Here is an 18,151-nt window from a genome sequence, read left to right on the forward strand (position 1 = left end):
AAGGTATGGGGAAAAGAGTTGGGTAGAAAGAAGAAATATTACATTGAGGAATTCAACCCTACATGTGATTTACAACAAAAAGTGTTCATTGGAGCTTGGAGGACAAAGGTTCTTATTGCTCTTAAGGACCAACTCACATCAACTTCGGTGTGAAACATGACGGTGGAAAAGGCCTAAGAAACTTGGGAAGAAAGGTTGTGCACATTTTGCACATCTGGGGCTGTGGAATCGGAAAAACATTTCACTTTGGAATGTGATGCATTCAAAGACATCAGAGAAAGTTATGAGAACATGTTAGCATCAGTTTCTTGGCATTGTCTTTTTAGCGAGAAGATTAGATCAGCTCATCATCAATTTGAATCAGAAAAACACTGAATTGCAAAGAGTGAAAAACAAAGAACTAATGGTCTCATAGACTGTCTTTAATCTCATGGACCTTAAAATATTATTTCATTTCATTTTTTATATTTATCACAGTTTTATCCATCACAATAAAAATTAAATAACGAGATTGAATGGCGGTGATACCACGCGACCATTTTGTCTCGGGGTTAAGTGACAAAATAATACCACTTCGTGCATCACAAAACTCTCTGTGGTCGAACTTCGGAAACGACAGTAGTGGCAAGCGCGACCAGACCAACGATCGAATCGTCTCCACGTCATATAATATGGTGGGTTGCACTATATTTTTTCCTGCGCTATTAACACTGATCACCAAGAACGTAAAGTTATTGATTCGCAGAAAGGCTTCAACAGGAAACAGCGACGTCAATGGAGGGTGCAGCAGCCCTGGCTCTGCGTACTGTCTTGCGTCGCGTCCAACAAGCTGCTGAAAGATCCGGCAGACAAGCGTCTCAAGTAAATTTGCATTTGCAAACCCCAATTCGTATAGTTCTATTTAAAATTGCGAAAAGTAACCAAACCAGTATGTTTTCGGCAGGTGAGGGTTGTTGCAGTGAGCAAGACGAAACCAGTGTCGCTGATCAGGGAAGTTTATGAAGCTGGCCATCGTCACTTCGGGGAAAACTATGTGCAGGAGCTCCTGGACAAGGCGCCAGAGGTAAAGCCTTTGTAATAACCAATTTAAAATATTATTGAGGGTTTTTCCCATTTTGATATAAATGCCGTTATGGATGCAACATTTCCGAATGCTTTAGATATATGAAGAAAGCAATGGTAAGGCTTCTGGAACTTTATGCTTGTAAATGTTGCTTGGTGCTGGCCGATAATTCAGATTAATTTAGTGAGCAGATATTTTGAGTGCATGTATCATTTTATGCAAATTGTTCAAAATTATTTATGACAGAAACTCTTAACATATTTCTTTCCGAAACCGCTAGTATTAGCGTCAATCTCCTCTAGCAAAAGGATCTAAGATTAGTTTCACGAGCTTAAGGTCACCTCACAAGTCCTGGTGGGTTAACATATTGGTTTGGAGACGCGGAAAACCCCAAGAACACTTGTGAATTCCTAGAAGATCGCGGTTCTGCGGTGGAGTGCCTACTAGCCACTAATTTGGTTTCCAGTTGGAAACATGCCGGATTTAAAACGTGACTAGGATTTATGCGCTCTTTCTTAATTTCCAGATTTTAAAATATCCAATTATTTACTTACCATGATTTCTTAATAGTTGCTATTAATTTCATCCTTTTTTGGGCAAGTAAAAGTCTGTTTTCAAATTAACATCAGATTCATTTCATTTACTGCATGTTTCTGTTAAGATTCTTGTAAGTGATTCGGTTAGGATAAGTCACACTAATATGTGACTAGAGTCGATGCTTGCTTTCTTAATTTTTGATGTTTAAGCTACCTGATTATTTACTTTTCCTGATTTCTCAGGTAACTACTGTAAATATTTTCGTTTTGTAGGTAAATTATATATTTGTTTTACTGTCCAAAGTCAAAATGTAGAGAGTCTATGGGCATCAGTTAGCGGAGCCCTTCAACCTTGTTCAAGGATCCCAGATTTTATTGAATAAAGCTTCCTTTAACGATTAGTAAGAGCAATATCCACAGGGATTTAATACAAAAATGACGGCTGCAACTGCAGCCTCCACAAGCAAGATCAAAAGTAAAAAATGTGGGCTGGCATCAGCCAAAACATCTACGCACAGAGTCTACAGCACACTGTCCATGAACATAACACAAAACGATACAAAGGGCAGCTGCCTGAGCAAATAAACACTAGATGCTAACCACACTAGCCATAGGAGGAGGATCGTTGTGGTCATCCAGGGCCAGGGCCCCACCAGGAGACAAGAGGGTCAGGATCAACATGTTGATTGGGTCCCACCCATTAGTGGGGGACTCCAGGGGCGTGGGCCCTCTAATATACCAAGAGCTAGCATTGTAATTTCTCGTTGTCATACGCTGGGCCTGTTAGCACTCAAGTCTGCACCACAGAAAAATATTGACTCTTCTCCAAAAGCTGTAGCACAAAAATGAAGTGATAATCAATGGCAATCAATCCAAGGGTCACTAGCTGATTGCCTCCCTCTCAGAATTGGTGCATCTTAGGAGGGTGTCCCTAGTTTGTCACGCGCTTAAAATCATCTAGAAATCTGCAAATTAGATTTATGTGTGTTCATGTATTGGAGCTTCACTAGGTTCTTTATGTTGTTTTTTCATCATTGCAGAGGGATGACAAAGTGTTTTAAAAATATTTTTTGTCCGCTTTGAAGTTTCTATTTTAACTAGAATTATATTGTTATGTATTTTGTTTTGTTTAAAGTTATGTATTTTGTGAGTTGGACTTTGGATTGTTATTTATGTTTCTATATGCTTGAGGCCTTGAAATGCTTATCTTCACTTATTTTGATATTTGCAATACATGCAACCAGTCTAGAGTAAATTTCTCATACGACTCTGTCACTTATAGCTTCCCACAGATATCCAGTGGCATTTCGTTGGGCACCTTCAAAGCAACAAGGCAAAGGCTGTTATAGGTATGTTTTGAATGCCAGTTACACATTTTTGTATTTGCTAGTACTCATATTATCATCCCTCATTTATCATTTTGGTAAGAGTTGCAAGGTCATTGGATTGAGCTTTTATAGTCTTTGATTGCAGTAAAATCCTTTTGCAGTATGACGTTGGGTCACATGAAAGAAACAATTAAGAAATAAAAATGTTGTAAATGCATATAATAGTAGCAGGAAACAATGTACATGAGCAATGGAAGAAAGAAAGCATTCAAATGAGTTACTTTAGTTTTTGAAAATGATACATAAATGAAAGTACAAGCTAAGGTGACTCAATGCATATAATAGTAGCAGGAAACAATATACATGAGCAATGGAAGAAAGAAAGCATTCAAATGAGTTACTTTAGCTTTTGAAAATGATACATAAATGAAAGTACAAGCTAAGGTGACTCTTCACATTCCATTTAATTAAGGCCCAATCAAAAGTGACTAAGGCCAATTTTAACGTACTTTATTGACTAAAATAACTAAAGTACTTCATAGTAATCATGACCTTTACACATCCTTTATCATCCTTCCTTAATGATCATACTTGAATCACATCAAACTTATCTCTAAAATATACAAACTTATATGGACTGAGAGGCCTTGGTAATTACATCTGCAGTTTTCCTTTGAGTTGTACAATATTGCTACCCAATTTGTTTGTTGTCATCAACTTTCAGATGAAGTGACAATGCACTTCCACGTGTTTGTTATGATTATGAAACACATGATTCTTTGCTGCAATAGTCTGCATTTTGGACATTGTAAATATTGGGTCAAAACCTATGTTTGACTGTGTTTGAACAAAACACTTACTATGTAGATTTGCTTAACATGGATTGTGGACTAATATCTTTTTTCCCCAAGGAAAACCTCCCTATGAAACTTGAGGGATGCTTCTCCACATTTGTGGATGGTATCCCTAGTAAGCTCATCGACATAGACTAGTGCAACTCACCTAGGGGGTTTTGAACTTTGAACCAAGAACTCTCGGCATGGAATTAGCCAATGCCCATCAAAATTTGTATAAGGTTCCACTTTGACAAACTTATGAATTTCTTTAGAAATTTCTTAGTTTGTTAGTTGGAGTTTCAGGGAGATATTTATTCAAACAGTTCGGTTACACTTTGCTGTAGGTGATGTTTTCATAAGTTGGCCACACTGTACATTGTTTTTAATTCCTTCACATGTATCAACAGTCTCCAGACAATTGTATATTTGGCAATAGTTAACTTCAGAAATTTAATGCAATGGATAATAGACAGCAGCCTTTACAAATAGACAGTTTCATTCAAACTTGAATAGACAGAGAGCAGATTGGAAGATGGAACCTGATATTTAGTTGACTGTCAACACCAGAGAGTACATAAGCAATTATTTAGCTCACCAGGATGATGCTGCAGCACTTGCTGTGATACACGCTTCCCAGAATTTTGTTTCAGCACCCAGCCCTCCGAATATGACTCTAAAGGTGATACACAGGCCCTCCAGTGAAGCTACAGCAGCAAGGAATGAGGGAGAAATAGCTTTTGACCTCCTCAATGTGACCTCCAGAACTCAGAATAAAACCTTGGGAGAACAGTCTCACGCTCAACACCAAAAATACGACCAGCCTGTGGCTATTTGAAGCACCCCACCATCCACACGTTCAGTCTTTTAATGAAAATACTGCCCAGGAAGAAATACGACCCAGCTTTCATCCAACAAGAATGTCAACTCGTTCCTTCTAGAGAAATAAGGTCCAGCAGTTAGAAATGCGTCAACCCACCAAGGAAAATTAAGCCAACTCCCTTTTTTTCACCTTCAGGAAGGCTCGACCCAGCTCAATAATTTTCAATGGGAAGCGTGCTGCCTTGATGCGCTCAACCTGGGTCAGGCTAAGTTTTACGCTATGTCTCTTTGGAGAAATATTTGGTCTGGCCCCACCATAAAAGTCTGCAGTCCTCTCAATAATTCGTGGGTCCCATGAAACTGCATTATTTACTGATATTAATTTGTCTTTGACACTTCATTCTCCGTGAAGCCTTCAGCCTGTCATAGGAAATAGGAAAATGCAGTATAAGGATATAAAACAATTGATAAGCTTGAGTACCTCAATATTTCTCAGAAAATTCGTTCTCCATTGAAGCTCTACAGTGAAATCTGAGTGATTTCACTCTCAGACTAGGGGCTCTCGTTGCAACACCAAAGTCTGCTATGGCAGCTAGGGCTCCAAAGCCCTCAGCTTCCTCTTCCAACTCTCTCCAAGAGCTCTCTCTTCAAACTCACACAATGCACGAATGAATTAGAGTCTCCTCAATTCCCTTCTTTAATGAGTTTAGGATTGTCTTTTCATCTTTGCCTTCCCTGTTGTCTTTTCATGTTCACCTTCCCTTTTCTCTCTTTATTATTTTCTTTTTTCTTTTTATTAAATTCACTTTATGAAGTTAAAGTGACATCCAACTTGCCTAGGAAATATCATCCTTTCTCCTTAATTAATAAAGTCTCCTTAGGCAAATTTAAGCCCCCTTGTTAATTATTTCCAAAATTGCAAAACTCCAAAGTGATTTTGCATGCACAAAATTTGGGAACATTACAGTCCTCCCCGCCAAAAATTGCTTGTCCTCAAGCAATTGGAACTGTATTCCCGGATCCCACACATACCTGGGAAACTCTAGTTGTAAATGATCCAGAATCTGCATATCTATGCCAGGATCCCAAATCCACCTGTTGAATGCCTTCGTACAACTGAACCCCATCTGCTCAGTAATTTCTTGTATTGATGAACCCACTCTGCCTGCTGGAGTAGTTGTTCTATCAACCTTCATGGAAGTATCTGCAAATGGAAGGCTGGCCAGTTTCAAATGGCCCTTCTGTTCAACCATCAACATGTTAGGTGAAACACCCCTGTTACCTTCTGCATCTCTCTGGTTTTTTATGATGCTATGCTCAATGGTGTCTTTGATCTTTAAATCTTTAGCGCTTTGAGTGATGTAACCAATATCTCCATGGTTCCTATGTTCAAATTCTGTAAACCCTTCAGATGTAAGAATTGAGCAATCCATGTTATGAAATACCATAATCTGACAAGGTTCTTCGAGGCACTCACCCTTGTTTTCATCTGTCAGTAAAGTGTCAACTCCTTGATGCACCAAAGAATTATTGTCCTTTTCAGGTTTCAAACGACTGTGCCTATCAGGAGTACTGATTACCAAAGCACTGCCTTGAGTTTCCTTTTTCACCAAAGAGTCTATTGACGCTAGCCAAATCAAAACATGGTTTTGAGGCCGTGTGTTCAAGTACCGTGCAAACTGTCTTTTTAAGCCGGCAGAAACGATGGCTAAGGCACCCAACAATGATCTTTCCAAATGTTCCATCTCATCTACATCTATTTCTGGTGCTTTCTCATGTGCTCCGTTAGATTTGAATAGAATTGCTTTCGCTTGTACTTCAGTCACATCACTGTCAACAACTTCGTCCTTGTTTATCAAACTGACATTCTTGGGAACAAGTAATTCCCAAAACTCATTCAGTCTTTTACCCTGGCACCTATTTGCTAACCCATGCATGAAATTGTTGAATTCCATTGCCTCCTCTTGTTGTATCCATCCAGTTCGTAGTGCCGCTAAGCAATCCATCATTTTATGGTATGTGTTTCCTCTGTAAGAAGAATCCAACAGATCAATGATAAGCTTTTTCATTTCTTTAATAGCCTTGGGAACCCATTCATCACTGTCTCTGCATGCCAGCATAACCTCAAAATCTGCAACTGGTGTCAATCTTCCAACTTGTTCTGCTTTCCTTATTGCAAGACTGTCGAAGGAGATGCCACTGTGCACATTATCTCCTGCATCTTTCCCTGCTGGTTCTTCAGATAATAATGGTTTGTCCCTCCAAAATCTATTGGAGACCTTCTCTGTCTTTTGATTCTTTTTCAATTGGAATAGGCTACAAAACCTCTTAAGTTCTTTTTTAGCAAACAGCTCTGGGTCATGCTCAATTATCCTCTTAACAACATAGTCAATTGGAGGCACATCAACATCTGATCTTCTTGATTTTAAATGAAGAAAACTGTAGAACCGCTCTAAAATAGGATTCAATGTTAGCTCCAGTTTCATTGCCTCCTCTCTTCCAGGGGGCACCAAGTCAAGCATAACATTGTCTGTGTTAGATATGTTGGGGGTCAAAATACCAAGCACAACATTTGATTGTCCTTTCCTCCACATGCAACGCAAAATGGAAAAAATCGGGATTAAATCCCCAAAATGCGATTTTTTCGCTGACCGATTAAATTGGCCGATTTTTTGCCGATTTTTTCCCAGTTGAAAAAGTCGGGATTAAATCAGGACTTTTTCCAAAAAATCGTGAATGAGGTAGTTACTTTAATGATTTTTTTTTTTTTTTTTTTTTTTTTTTTTTGAAAAAATCGGGATTTTTTTGAAAAAGTCGGGATTTTATTGAAAAAGTTGGGATTTAAAAAAAAATGAATATTTTTGTTTTTTTGTTTTGTTGTTGTTGTTGTTTTGTTTTGTAGACTTTTTGCCAACTTTTTCAAAAAACCCCGACTTTAACGACTTTTTCAATTTCTGGACCCTTGCCGATTTAATCCCAACTTCAACTCTTTCCACATTGGTTTGCATTGCCTCGGCCACTGCAAAAATGGCCAAGGTATTACCTGGTGATGCGATAAAAATATTTGTATCTCTCATATAGTAGTGCCTTAGAATGTTTGATGCATCTGTGAAGCCCAAAAGCTTCATGCCCTTCTCAGGCTTGAATTTGAGTGCTTCTTCTTCTGTATTGGAAATAGGAGCCATTTGTGGTCCATACTGAAAACCTTTGATTTGGAGGAATTTTCTTGTCAGGATCTTCCCTACCTTGGTACACAACATCCATCTTCACTTCTCGTGTTGCATTTCGATCATTTGGAGGTGCCATGGCTGAATATATCTTTAAAGGAGGGATACTTTCTTTCCTTGTCTTCTTATAAACCCACACCTGAATTCTCATCATAGGAGTCAACTCCAAGTTACCTCTGAATACAATTACTGGAAAAATGTTCCTGGCTTCCATAGCACCCAATAGTGAGGTTGAACTTTCAACAACTATCACTTCTGCTTGTGCTTGCTTCGAAAATCTGTTTAAAAGGGAAAGATCTTCACAGAATAACTTTGATTTAGTTCGTCTAGGCATCCTCTGTCGGAAAATTACAATGTCAAGTTGGATATCATGCTCTTCCATCTGGTTAGCAATTATGTCTACCTGGTCCTCTTTTGTTCCTTCTTCAGGTTCTTTGATCAAGGATTGAGCACTTGTAATTAAACAAAGGCATTTATTTCCTGCACTCTTTCTTCCAAGTTCCTTTATCGGCAAGTCTACTCCAACTACTATGGCATCCAAAAAATCACCTGGAACCATTCCTCTTGGTAGCCTGTTCAAGGCTTCAAGAAGATCCTCATCAACAGCCTTAATAGGTCGGAAATCAACCACACTCTCATAGCCACCAACTTCCCTCTGCAGATCATTGTCAGCTTCTAGTTCCGATTTAAGACCTGACGTTCTTTTACTGTAATTAAACCCTGTAGGGTGCAATGCTTCATCTGCCATTTTTTCCAAGTCTGCTAAAACATTTAAAGACTTGCTTTCGAAGGTCCTGTGAAAACCCCAGTGAATATACTTATGGTGTTTTTCTTTAGACAGATTTTTGAATTGTATTTCATTGGCAAACTCATCACCTAAGATTGATTCGTAAAACTCCTGTACCATGCCAACCTCCTTATTCTTGCCTCAATCAAACACTGTGGCTGTCCAAATTCCTTTCTGCGTCTCTTCTGTTGCATATGATAGAAGTGGTTCATTTGTAAACAAAAGAATATGATCCATGAGGCTTCCCATGATACACTGAGGCCCAATATTATAGACATCAGTATATAGTAATTTATTTACTGTTAGGCCGATTCTGCCACCGTCTATCTTTCCAATTCTGCTCATGTCACCACCAACATTACAAGAATGGGAAAAAGCCTCTTTCGTGGTTTTGTCCTTTAATCTTTGGGCAAGTGTCCTGTCATTCTGCAGTGGAATAGCAATAATTTCTTCGACAATGATGGAGCAATCTTCAGCATTAGTGCCATCCACATCCCATACATGAACAGATGGTTGACAAACTAAATCAACATTTTCCTGGCGAAATTTGATCTTTTCTGTTTCTCTGTTATTTGTCAAAGAATCATCTATGGGCTTGCATAGTGCTTCATCACCATCTTGAGGATGATCTCTGGGGAGGCCAACTTCATATCCTTCTCCACATTCTTCCGGGTTTGTGGCCACTGATTTATCTTCGAGTCTGCAACCTTCCTTTTCCTTTCTTGCTTTCTTTGACCAGACCCAAGCCTCTATAAGTTCTGTCACTTTTGTGAAAGCTTGACTGTAATTTTTGAATTTTTGAGTGGGAAGCATTTCTCTTAGTTACCTTTAGCCTTTAATTCTGGTCCTGGAATTTTTCTCCTTGATATCACCCACAACTAGCCAGAGTCATGCTATGGTGTCATAAAATGGAGGGTTTCCCACAGGCTGAGCCAAGATTAGGGCTCTGATACCACTGTAAGATTTTGCTTTGAGAAACTTATGAATTTCTTTAGAAATTTCTGAGTTTTTTAGTTGGAGTTTCATGGAGATATTTCTTCAAACAGTTCGGTTACACTTTGCTGTAGGTGATGTTTTCATAAGTTGGCCTCACTGTACATTGTTTTTAATTCCTCCACATGTATCAACAGTCTCTAGACAATTGTATATTTGGCAATAGTTAACTTTAGAAATTTAATGCAATGGATAATAGACAACAACCTTTACGAATATGACTCTAAAGGTGATACACAGGCCCTCCAGTGAAGCTACGACATCAAGGAATGAGGGAGAAATAGCTTTTGACCTCCTCAATGTGACCTCCAAAACTCAAAATAAAACCTTGGGAGAACAGTCTCACGCTCAACACCAAAAATACGACCAAACCTGTAGCTATTTGAAGCACCCCACCATCCACACGTTCAGTCTTTTAATGAAAACACTGCCCAGGAAGAAATACGACCCAACTTTCATCCAACAAGAATGTCAACTCGTTCCTTCTAGAGAAATAAGGTCCAACAGTTAGAAATGCGTCAACCCACCAAGGAAAATTAAGCCAACTCCCCCTTTTTCACCTTCAGGAAGGCTCGATCCAACTCAATAATTTTCAATGGGAAGCGTGCTGCCTTGATGCACCCAACCTAGGTCAGGCCAAGTTTTACGCTATGTCTCTTTGGAGAAATATTTGGTCTGGCCCCACCATAAAAGTCTGCAGTCCTCTCAATAATTTGTGGGTCCCATGAAACTGCATTATTTACTGATATTAATTTGTCTTTGACACTTCATTCTCTGTGAAGCCTTCAGCCTGTCATAGGAAAGAGGAAAATGCAGTATAAGGATATAAAACAATTGATAAGCTTGAGTACTTCAATATTTCTCAGGAAATTCGTTCTCCATTGAAGTTCTACGGTGAAATCTGAGTGCTTTCACTCTCAGACTAGGGGGTCTCGTTGCAACACTGAAGTCTGCTATGGCAGCTAGGGCTCCAAAGCCCTCAGCGTCCTCTTCCAACTTTCTCCAAGAGCACTCTCTTCAAACTCACACAATGTATGAATGAATTAGAGTCTCCTCAATTCCCTTCTTTAATGAGTTTAGGATTGTCTTTTCATCTTTGCCTTCCCTTTTGTCTTTTCATCTTCACCTTCCCTTTTCTCTCTTTATTATTTTTTATTTATTTTTATTAAATTCACTTTTATAAAGTCACTTTATGATACTCCACTTTATAAAGTTAAAGTGACATCCAACTTGCCTAGGAAATATCATCCTTTCTCCTTCTTTAATAAAGTCTCCTTAGGCAAATTTAAGCCCCCTTGTTAATTATTTCCAAAATTGCAAAACTCCTAAGTGATTTTGCATGCAAAAAATTTGCGAACATTACAATTTGTGGCAATTGATTGAGCTAACCCTTTGGGCTCATGGACTTTTCTTTCTCTCTCTCTCTCTATATATATATATATCTGTTTTGCAATATATGTATGTAGGAAATATGTGTGTGTGTGTTTTGAAATATGTTATAAATAATATGATGATCCATTATGAATGTGTTACATTTTTTACATATTGGGACTTCTAAAGCAAAGGGCCAGATGATGAGTTTGATAGAGCTTGAGAAAGGGTGGTAATGTGACTGTGTCTTAAAGCAAATTTATGCTTTGATTTAAATGATTTAGCAAAGAACAAATTGATGCTCTTATGTCTGCATAGGTACTTGTGGTGTTCTTGCAAAGGCTAGTGGCATTAGTGTTGAAAATATCGGTATCGGAAAAATATCAGTGAGGGTTTCGAAAACATCTTATCGGCAACATTGGAAAAATATCGGAAAATGTCAGCAAACATAAAAAATGCATAATAGATTTTTAAACATATAAAATAATAACAACATGAATTAAACACATTGGCACATAAATATGAAGAAAGCATTGATATATATGATGTAGTGGATGTAAAATAAAAATGATACATTAAAGGTGATACCAAATCCTGCTGATCCCTGATAATTGTCCTTACAAGGACTCAAATGTGGAGAACCAATACAAAATAACATCACATATATAAAAGTATCTCATCATCATGAGTTATATGTAGCAAAACAAATAAAACTAGCAGCTAGCTATCTGAGATTAGTGCCCTCTCCCCCTTTTACGGGAAAACATGATGGGCTGTTTGCCAGGCCTACCCCTAGTAGTAGAAGGCCCTGACCTTGCACCTAATGTCAAATAATGACTGTTGGGTATGGAGCTGTGCTCTCCTATATCTATAGTAGATGGTGTTGACGCTGATGCTCCCACAGTCTCCTCCTCCTCCTCCTCTTCCTCTTGTTCCTCCTCCTCATGCTGCTCCTCCCCTGAGTCCTCCTCCTCTTGCTGCCCTTGTTCTAATGGTTCCTCTCTCTCTAACCATGCAGGTGACTCCTCCAAGATGGGCACCTCAGACTCCACCCTCCACTGAGACAATACATCAATATTGTCTAAGGAAATGGCATTTGGATCCATTGGTGTTTCTATTTGCTTCACTCGAAGTCGGAGATTGTAATGCACATACACTAAATCATTGAGGCGTGAGAACTCCAACCTGTAAGAGTGTCAAAAAACTAGTGAGTCTTGTCTCTTGACACTTGAGGGTCATAAATTAAAAATCACAATAAATGTAATTGCTCAATTCAAGGCTAAAGCTCAAAGTTATACCTGTTGCGCTTGAGTCTTGACTCTTGACACTTGAGGGTCATAAATTAAAATTACAATAAATGTAATTGCTCAACTGAAGGCTAAAGCTCAAAGTTATACCTGTTGTGCTTTTTTGAGTGTATTTTCTCAAATACACTCCAATTGCACTCACACCCTGAAGAGCTACATGTTTGACTCAGGATTCTTATGGCCAATTTCTGCAAATTTGGTGCCCTTGCACCATAGCTTCGCCACCAAATATCTACAACAAAATAAAGAAATAAAAACGTTAAAAACTTAAAACATAATTAAACTTTCAAATAAAAGTTACATAATTGAATTTAAAAAATCTAAAATTATAAATAAGTAAATTCTAAATTGAAAATTCTAATGAGTCATGACTTGTCACTTATGTGGCATGAAGAGGGTCCTTTTCCTGATAGCATCATTAAAGCCAAATAGTCCAACATAATCTCGATAAAACTGTATCTCGTGATTGATTTTGATATGAACCTCAGGATCAGGAACCATCCTTTCAATACATAAATGGAGCCCTTCCATCACGTCGCCATCAAAATCAAAGGCACATTTGTATGAAAATGTGGGGTTGAGGAAGAGTGTTGCTACATGAATGGGTCGATGAAGCATCCCTGTCCACTGAGTATCAATCGCATCCCATAACATCTTCTATCTATCAAGCCCAACAAAACCCTTGTCTGCATAATAAGCATGAATGGCCTCCTTGGCCCTATCCATGGCCTCAAACAAATAAGCCATTGCAGGCTTGTCACCATCTACCAATCTCAAAACGTTTACTATAGGTTCACTAACTGGGCGCGCTGCTTCTACTCCCTGCAATGGCTCTCTCCTGCTGCATCCTGCTATATCTACAATCACATCACTCATAAGAAGCAAACATTTGCTTCAACTCAAATTAGCATCGAAGCAAAGACTAAAGAGTAATAAAGTTGGTGGCAAAATGTGTGATTTCCGGATGCCACAACTCATTGTTTCTAGTGTATCTCCTCATGAGGCTAAGAACAAAATCATGGTTATATATAAAATTGGGGACGCTCCTAGCCATATCATTCACCTCCTTGATGAATGAGAGTTTCCCCATATTCTCAAGCAACAAATCAATACAATGTGCTGCACATAGAGTTTAGAACAATGTGCGGTGCCTCTCCATAAGCAACTGCCGACAAACACATAATTAGTTGCATTATCTGTTATGATTTGCACCACATTCTCCACACCAATCTCCCAGATGAACCCATCTAACAACTCACATACCAATGTTGCATTTTTTATATGTGCTGATGCATCCACTGATTGAATAAACATGGTATCTTTAGGACATTGTACCAAAAAATTTAGAAGGGTCGTACCCTTTTTATCTGTCCAACCATCAGACATCACTGTGCATCCAGACACTTCCCATGTCTGTTTGAACTCTGCCAATCTGGAGTTGATGTCCTGCTTTTCTACTTGAAGGATTAGCCCCTGCAACTCCTCATATGTAGCACTTTTGTACTCTGGGCCCACAATAACAATAACATCACACATTGGCAGCCAAAATGGATTGGTTTTGGTGATGCTGAGAGTTAAGTCGCTCCAGAAAAGATACCTCCCCATAACTCTATCTGCTTCTTGCTTCTCCTTTTTTTTAACAACTAATTTTATGGAAGGTTGTGCTCCATGTCTTGTTTGTGGAACAAAAAATGATGACCTCCCACTCCCAGTAACATTAGCACTAGCAGGTGACGTTGTGGAGCCCCTCCCACTACCCTCAACCTCAAAATTAGAAGAAGATATCTCGAAAGATCTACCTGCACGTTCAACCTTGTTTCTTTCTGCCTCTTCCTTCTTTCTGTCTTTTTCATCAATTGCTTCAAGAGATTTTTGTATAAGCTCCACACTAGAAATTGTACAAATCCTGACATCATGTCCCGGGAGTCTAGCTAGATGGTATTTCAATCGCGTAACCCCTTCTGTCATATTGGTCCCACACAATTTGCATGATAGATATGACTAATTTGTCCCACCATCAGGTTCCCCATGCTGCCAAAATGGGTCCAAGGCTTTTGGCATATTTGTAGTGAACTAATTCAAACCTAGGTCACCAAAAAAACAAAAAAATAGCATTAAACTCCCATACACAAAAAATACTAACCACCTCATTTTAAAAAATATTTGTTTACTACATTATTTGCAATGAAAAATGGCAATAAGAGGGTGCATAAGAAAGTTAAAAAAAGAAATGAAGCTTGCTCTCCAATTATGGAGAAAACCCTTGCATTGGCTTATGGGCATGAAAATCATAGCAAATGGAAAAAAAATAAAGAAGAAAAATGTTGGTAGGCAAAGAGGTAAGCAAACATAACCCTAAATTATAAAAAAATAATTAACATACCTGTTAATGGAAGAAATGAAGTTTGTCTCACTATTCCTAAATTTTTGATCCACAAATTTTTTTTAGTTGGTGGTGATAATGGTTGGTTGATCCTTAATCCCTCTTTGAAAACCACCACAAAACTCTTCCCCTTCCTTCTCCAAGACTAAGAAAGCAAAATGAGTAAATAAAACCCAAAAAATCGCTTTTGTTGCTGCGGCCCAAGATGCCCGACGATAAATTAGGTCGTTGTTTGATATTTTGCTGGGATATCGACGATATTTCGGAAATATCGCGATGAAAATATCGCAATATTTCCAAATATCACGATATTTTCAAGGATGAAAATATCACTATATTTCCAAATATCACTGATATCTCAACAATATTATCAACACTGAGTGGCACCCTTGGTTTTTTGCGGTCCTTAAGGTTGATTGAGACATCAAGGAATTGTCATTGCCAAAGTTGTTTGAATGGGTTCCAAGAAGCACAACCAAATTGTATTTAGGCAAGCAAAATTCTAAAGCAATTAAAAGAATTATTTGAGAGGCAAGTGAATATATATGTGTGTGTGTAGAAGCTTGTTGGGCTAACTTAAGTGGTTAAGTGCTTTGAGCTTCATGCAAGGAAGTCTTGGAATTGATCCTTTGCACTAATTGCTTTTGTTGCATGCCTCACTTGATGGCCATATTGGGTTAGACATTGTAATTAACGCCAATGGGTTTAACTTGTGTATCCTTTATGAAATGGAGGGAAATTCCTATGGGGTTTGCTGCGATTTTTTGCTTGGAAAAGGTATATCCCTAGGGGATAGCTTGATGGGTTTGACCCCTTTTGCTAAGCATAATGCTCAAGGAGGTTTCCAGATTAATTATTGAGTCATACGAGGTTAAAAACTACTATTGTTGTTGGTGGTTAATATTGCCCTCCATTGGTTAATATTAAAGAGAGGGTAAAAGTCAAATATAAAGACATGCAAAGTTATACATGTGTCTTATTGAGTCAAAGAAAAAGTAGATGTGAGTTATCATCCTTTCTTGACTTAGATGTGAGTTGTAGAAATGGTAGTCAAGTTAGTATAAGGGATGACAATTGCCCACTTAGGGTATATGGGATCCAAAACTGTCCTTGGAGAGCATCCTTACTTGTCGGAGTAAAATAAGAGGTATCCATTGAAGTGTAGAAGCAAGGGTTCATTCTTTTTAAAAGGAAAATTTGTGGATGAAAGGGTCATAGTGTCCTTTTAGATTTTTATGATCCCTTTGACTTCTTATTAGTTGATGTTATTGTTCTATGAGCATGCTTGTTTTCCTTGTTGCATAGTGCAATCTCACTGTGAGATTTTCTTAAATTGCAGCAACTGGAAATTTATTCTCCTATCTAATTAATTATGCAGTTTATTTGCTACAACAAACAACGAATAAATCACATTGCAATTTTTCACAAATAAATATGCTGCAGAAATAAACTGGAAACTAAGAAAATGATAGCGCACACACGATAAAATTGACACAGTTATTTTGGACAAATGTCCCCGGAAAAATCCAATGTATGAAAACTAGTGCAGCAGATGAGGGTTCTATTATTATTATGCAACAATGAAAATTTTGAGTACAATCTAGATGCCAAACTAGCAATCCTCAACAAATAATCTAGCCAAAATTATTAGAGTGACTTTTCTCTCTCTCTAAGAGCAATCTTGGCACAACCTGTTTCAAAAAACTGGCCCTCCAAGAACCCTTGCGCAGGCCCCTGCGTAGTTATTGTGCAAACCTTCACACATAACCTGAATTTGCCTCTGATCAAGTCGTCTTGTCAGTTGATGCCTCTGGAAGTGATTCTCCGACCCTCTGGAAAATTATCCCGGCCTCCGACAACTGAATCGACCTCCTCAGCCAAATCGAACTGCCTCATTGAAGCTGCCTGCGCAGTCCCTGTGCAACCTCTAGTGGAATAACTCGACCTCTTGTTGCTGCCTATCTGGAACTGGAAATTCCTTTGGAATTCACTTTTGTTGCTCCCTTTCTGTCTTTGCGTCCCTTCTAGCTTGAACTTCTCTCTCCCGCTCAATCTGTGCAACTGGTAGCTCGATTTGCTAATGAACTCGACCTCACAAGTGTATTCTCCATCTACCCATCGAGTTGCTCTTATAATCTCTTGTTGGTGAACCAATGACCATGATTAGATCCCCATCAACGACTAAGATCATCTCCAACTTGATCCATGTGAGTTTCTAGAGAATTCTCACCTTTCTCAATTAATTGTTGTTAGTTAATCACTTTTCGTATGTTAGAGTTAGGAAATATTTGATTATTGATCAATTAACCTAATTGTGCCATTTGTAGTTGTTTTCTATCGAATTATTTTTTGGGTTTTGGAGATCTTGTGTTCCTTAGCATCTTCGACCAAAGACGAGACTAGAACACCTGTCTGATGCTACAAAAACTAATACTCCCTCTTAGCGAGGAAGGTGTTCCCTCAGTCTCATAACATCCATCCATATGCTGTTGACGTTTGACATTTGTGACAACTTGCCATTGCCCACCAACGATTGCGCATACTTCGATTAATTTTCCAGTTTGTAGTTGAACCATCTTGCATTTGCGTTGCTGTTGACACTGCACTATACCTCCTGTACTATTTCCAACTCTGCTATTGATCTCACGTTGCTGCTGCTGCTGCAACTACTACAATTGAGAACAAAACTACAAATCCACTTTGTCTCCATATCGGCTTTGCATTTTTCTCCTGAGTCTCTGACTACAGCTAGTATCTGCACTGTCTACTGAGTAACTGTCTGTGCCCTGATTGGTTTTGTGCCCCCCAATAACTGACTGCAACTAGTCTCTATAATTGTCTCTCAAGATTTGACTGCGCCATGCTAACACTGATCCGTCCGCTACTGAAAACTGTGGGCCCCCGTAGCAAAGGCAATGATCTGTGAGGAAACATTTGTGTAATGCTAACCTCCATGTATCCTACCCAAACCTTTGCAACTCTTGAGTCTAGAGCTCAATTCTCCCCACCTCTCTCCTGAATGTATAGTTGCATACAAAGCGAATTTGTCCTCCAACCTGGGAGAAAAATTATCGATCTCCATTGAAACTGCTGCCTGCTCCTGCTTCTCCTCCTTGTCCTTCTTCCTCTTTGGACACTGGGTATTGTAGTGACCAAACTCACCACATTTGAAGCAATTGATCTTTCGATAGATCCTTCTTCTTCTTTTCTCCTCCCTGCAATCCTTGTCCCTGATTAGGACCTTTCTTTGCCTTCCCCTTTGATGCAAGAGCTACATTCTCCTCTTCCTTCACACCCTTTGGTCCTTTGCTACTGTTGCCACTGATATTGCTCTCAACTAGAACAAGCCTCATCTCCTATGTGAAATCTGCCAACAACGATCCCAACTCGGTAGATTGTCTTGTCGAGTGATACCTTGGACGAAGGTAGCCCATTCCATGGTGAAACCATTGAAAGATGTACGCACTAGCTCACTCTCTTGAGGTTCTTCTCCAATTGTGG

The 18,151-nt window shown here is 38.8% G+C and overlaps 1 protein-coding gene and 1 pseudogene across 3 annotated transcripts in view; one reads left to right on the top strand and one right to left on the bottom strand.

The window, feature by feature from the left end:
• The first annotated feature begins 517 nt into the window (after window positions 1–517).
• The window catches only part of LOC149177316 (uncharacterized), a 98,987-nt gene continuing 81,353 nt past the window's right edge, over window positions 518–18,151 (top strand). The window contains exons 1-4 of one of the 3 annotated variants that reach the window (XM_089420081.1): window positions 518–674; window positions 760–861; window positions 944–1,063; window positions 2,882–2,948. In XM_089420081.1, the coding sequence (XP_089276207.1) occupies window positions 672–674; window positions 760–861; window positions 944–1,063; window positions 2,882–2,948 (292 nt within the window). In that variant the 5' untranslated portion in view covers window positions 518–671. The other 2 variants (XM_089420082.1, XM_089420083.1) reach the window with 2 other exon arrangements.
• On the bottom strand, window positions 5,470–8,716 carry LOC149177317 (ATP-dependent DNA helicase 2 subunit KU80 pseudogene; annotated as a pseudogene).

Source organism: Pinus tabuliformis, chromosome 4_1, assembly GCF_031772625.1.
Source record: "Pinus tabuliformis cultivar Carrire ecotype Pingquan chromosome 4_1, CPIR1, whole genome shotgun sequence".
Lineage (NCBI taxonomy): Eukaryota > Viridiplantae > Streptophyta > Pinopsida > Pinales > Pinaceae > Pinus > Pinus tabuliformis.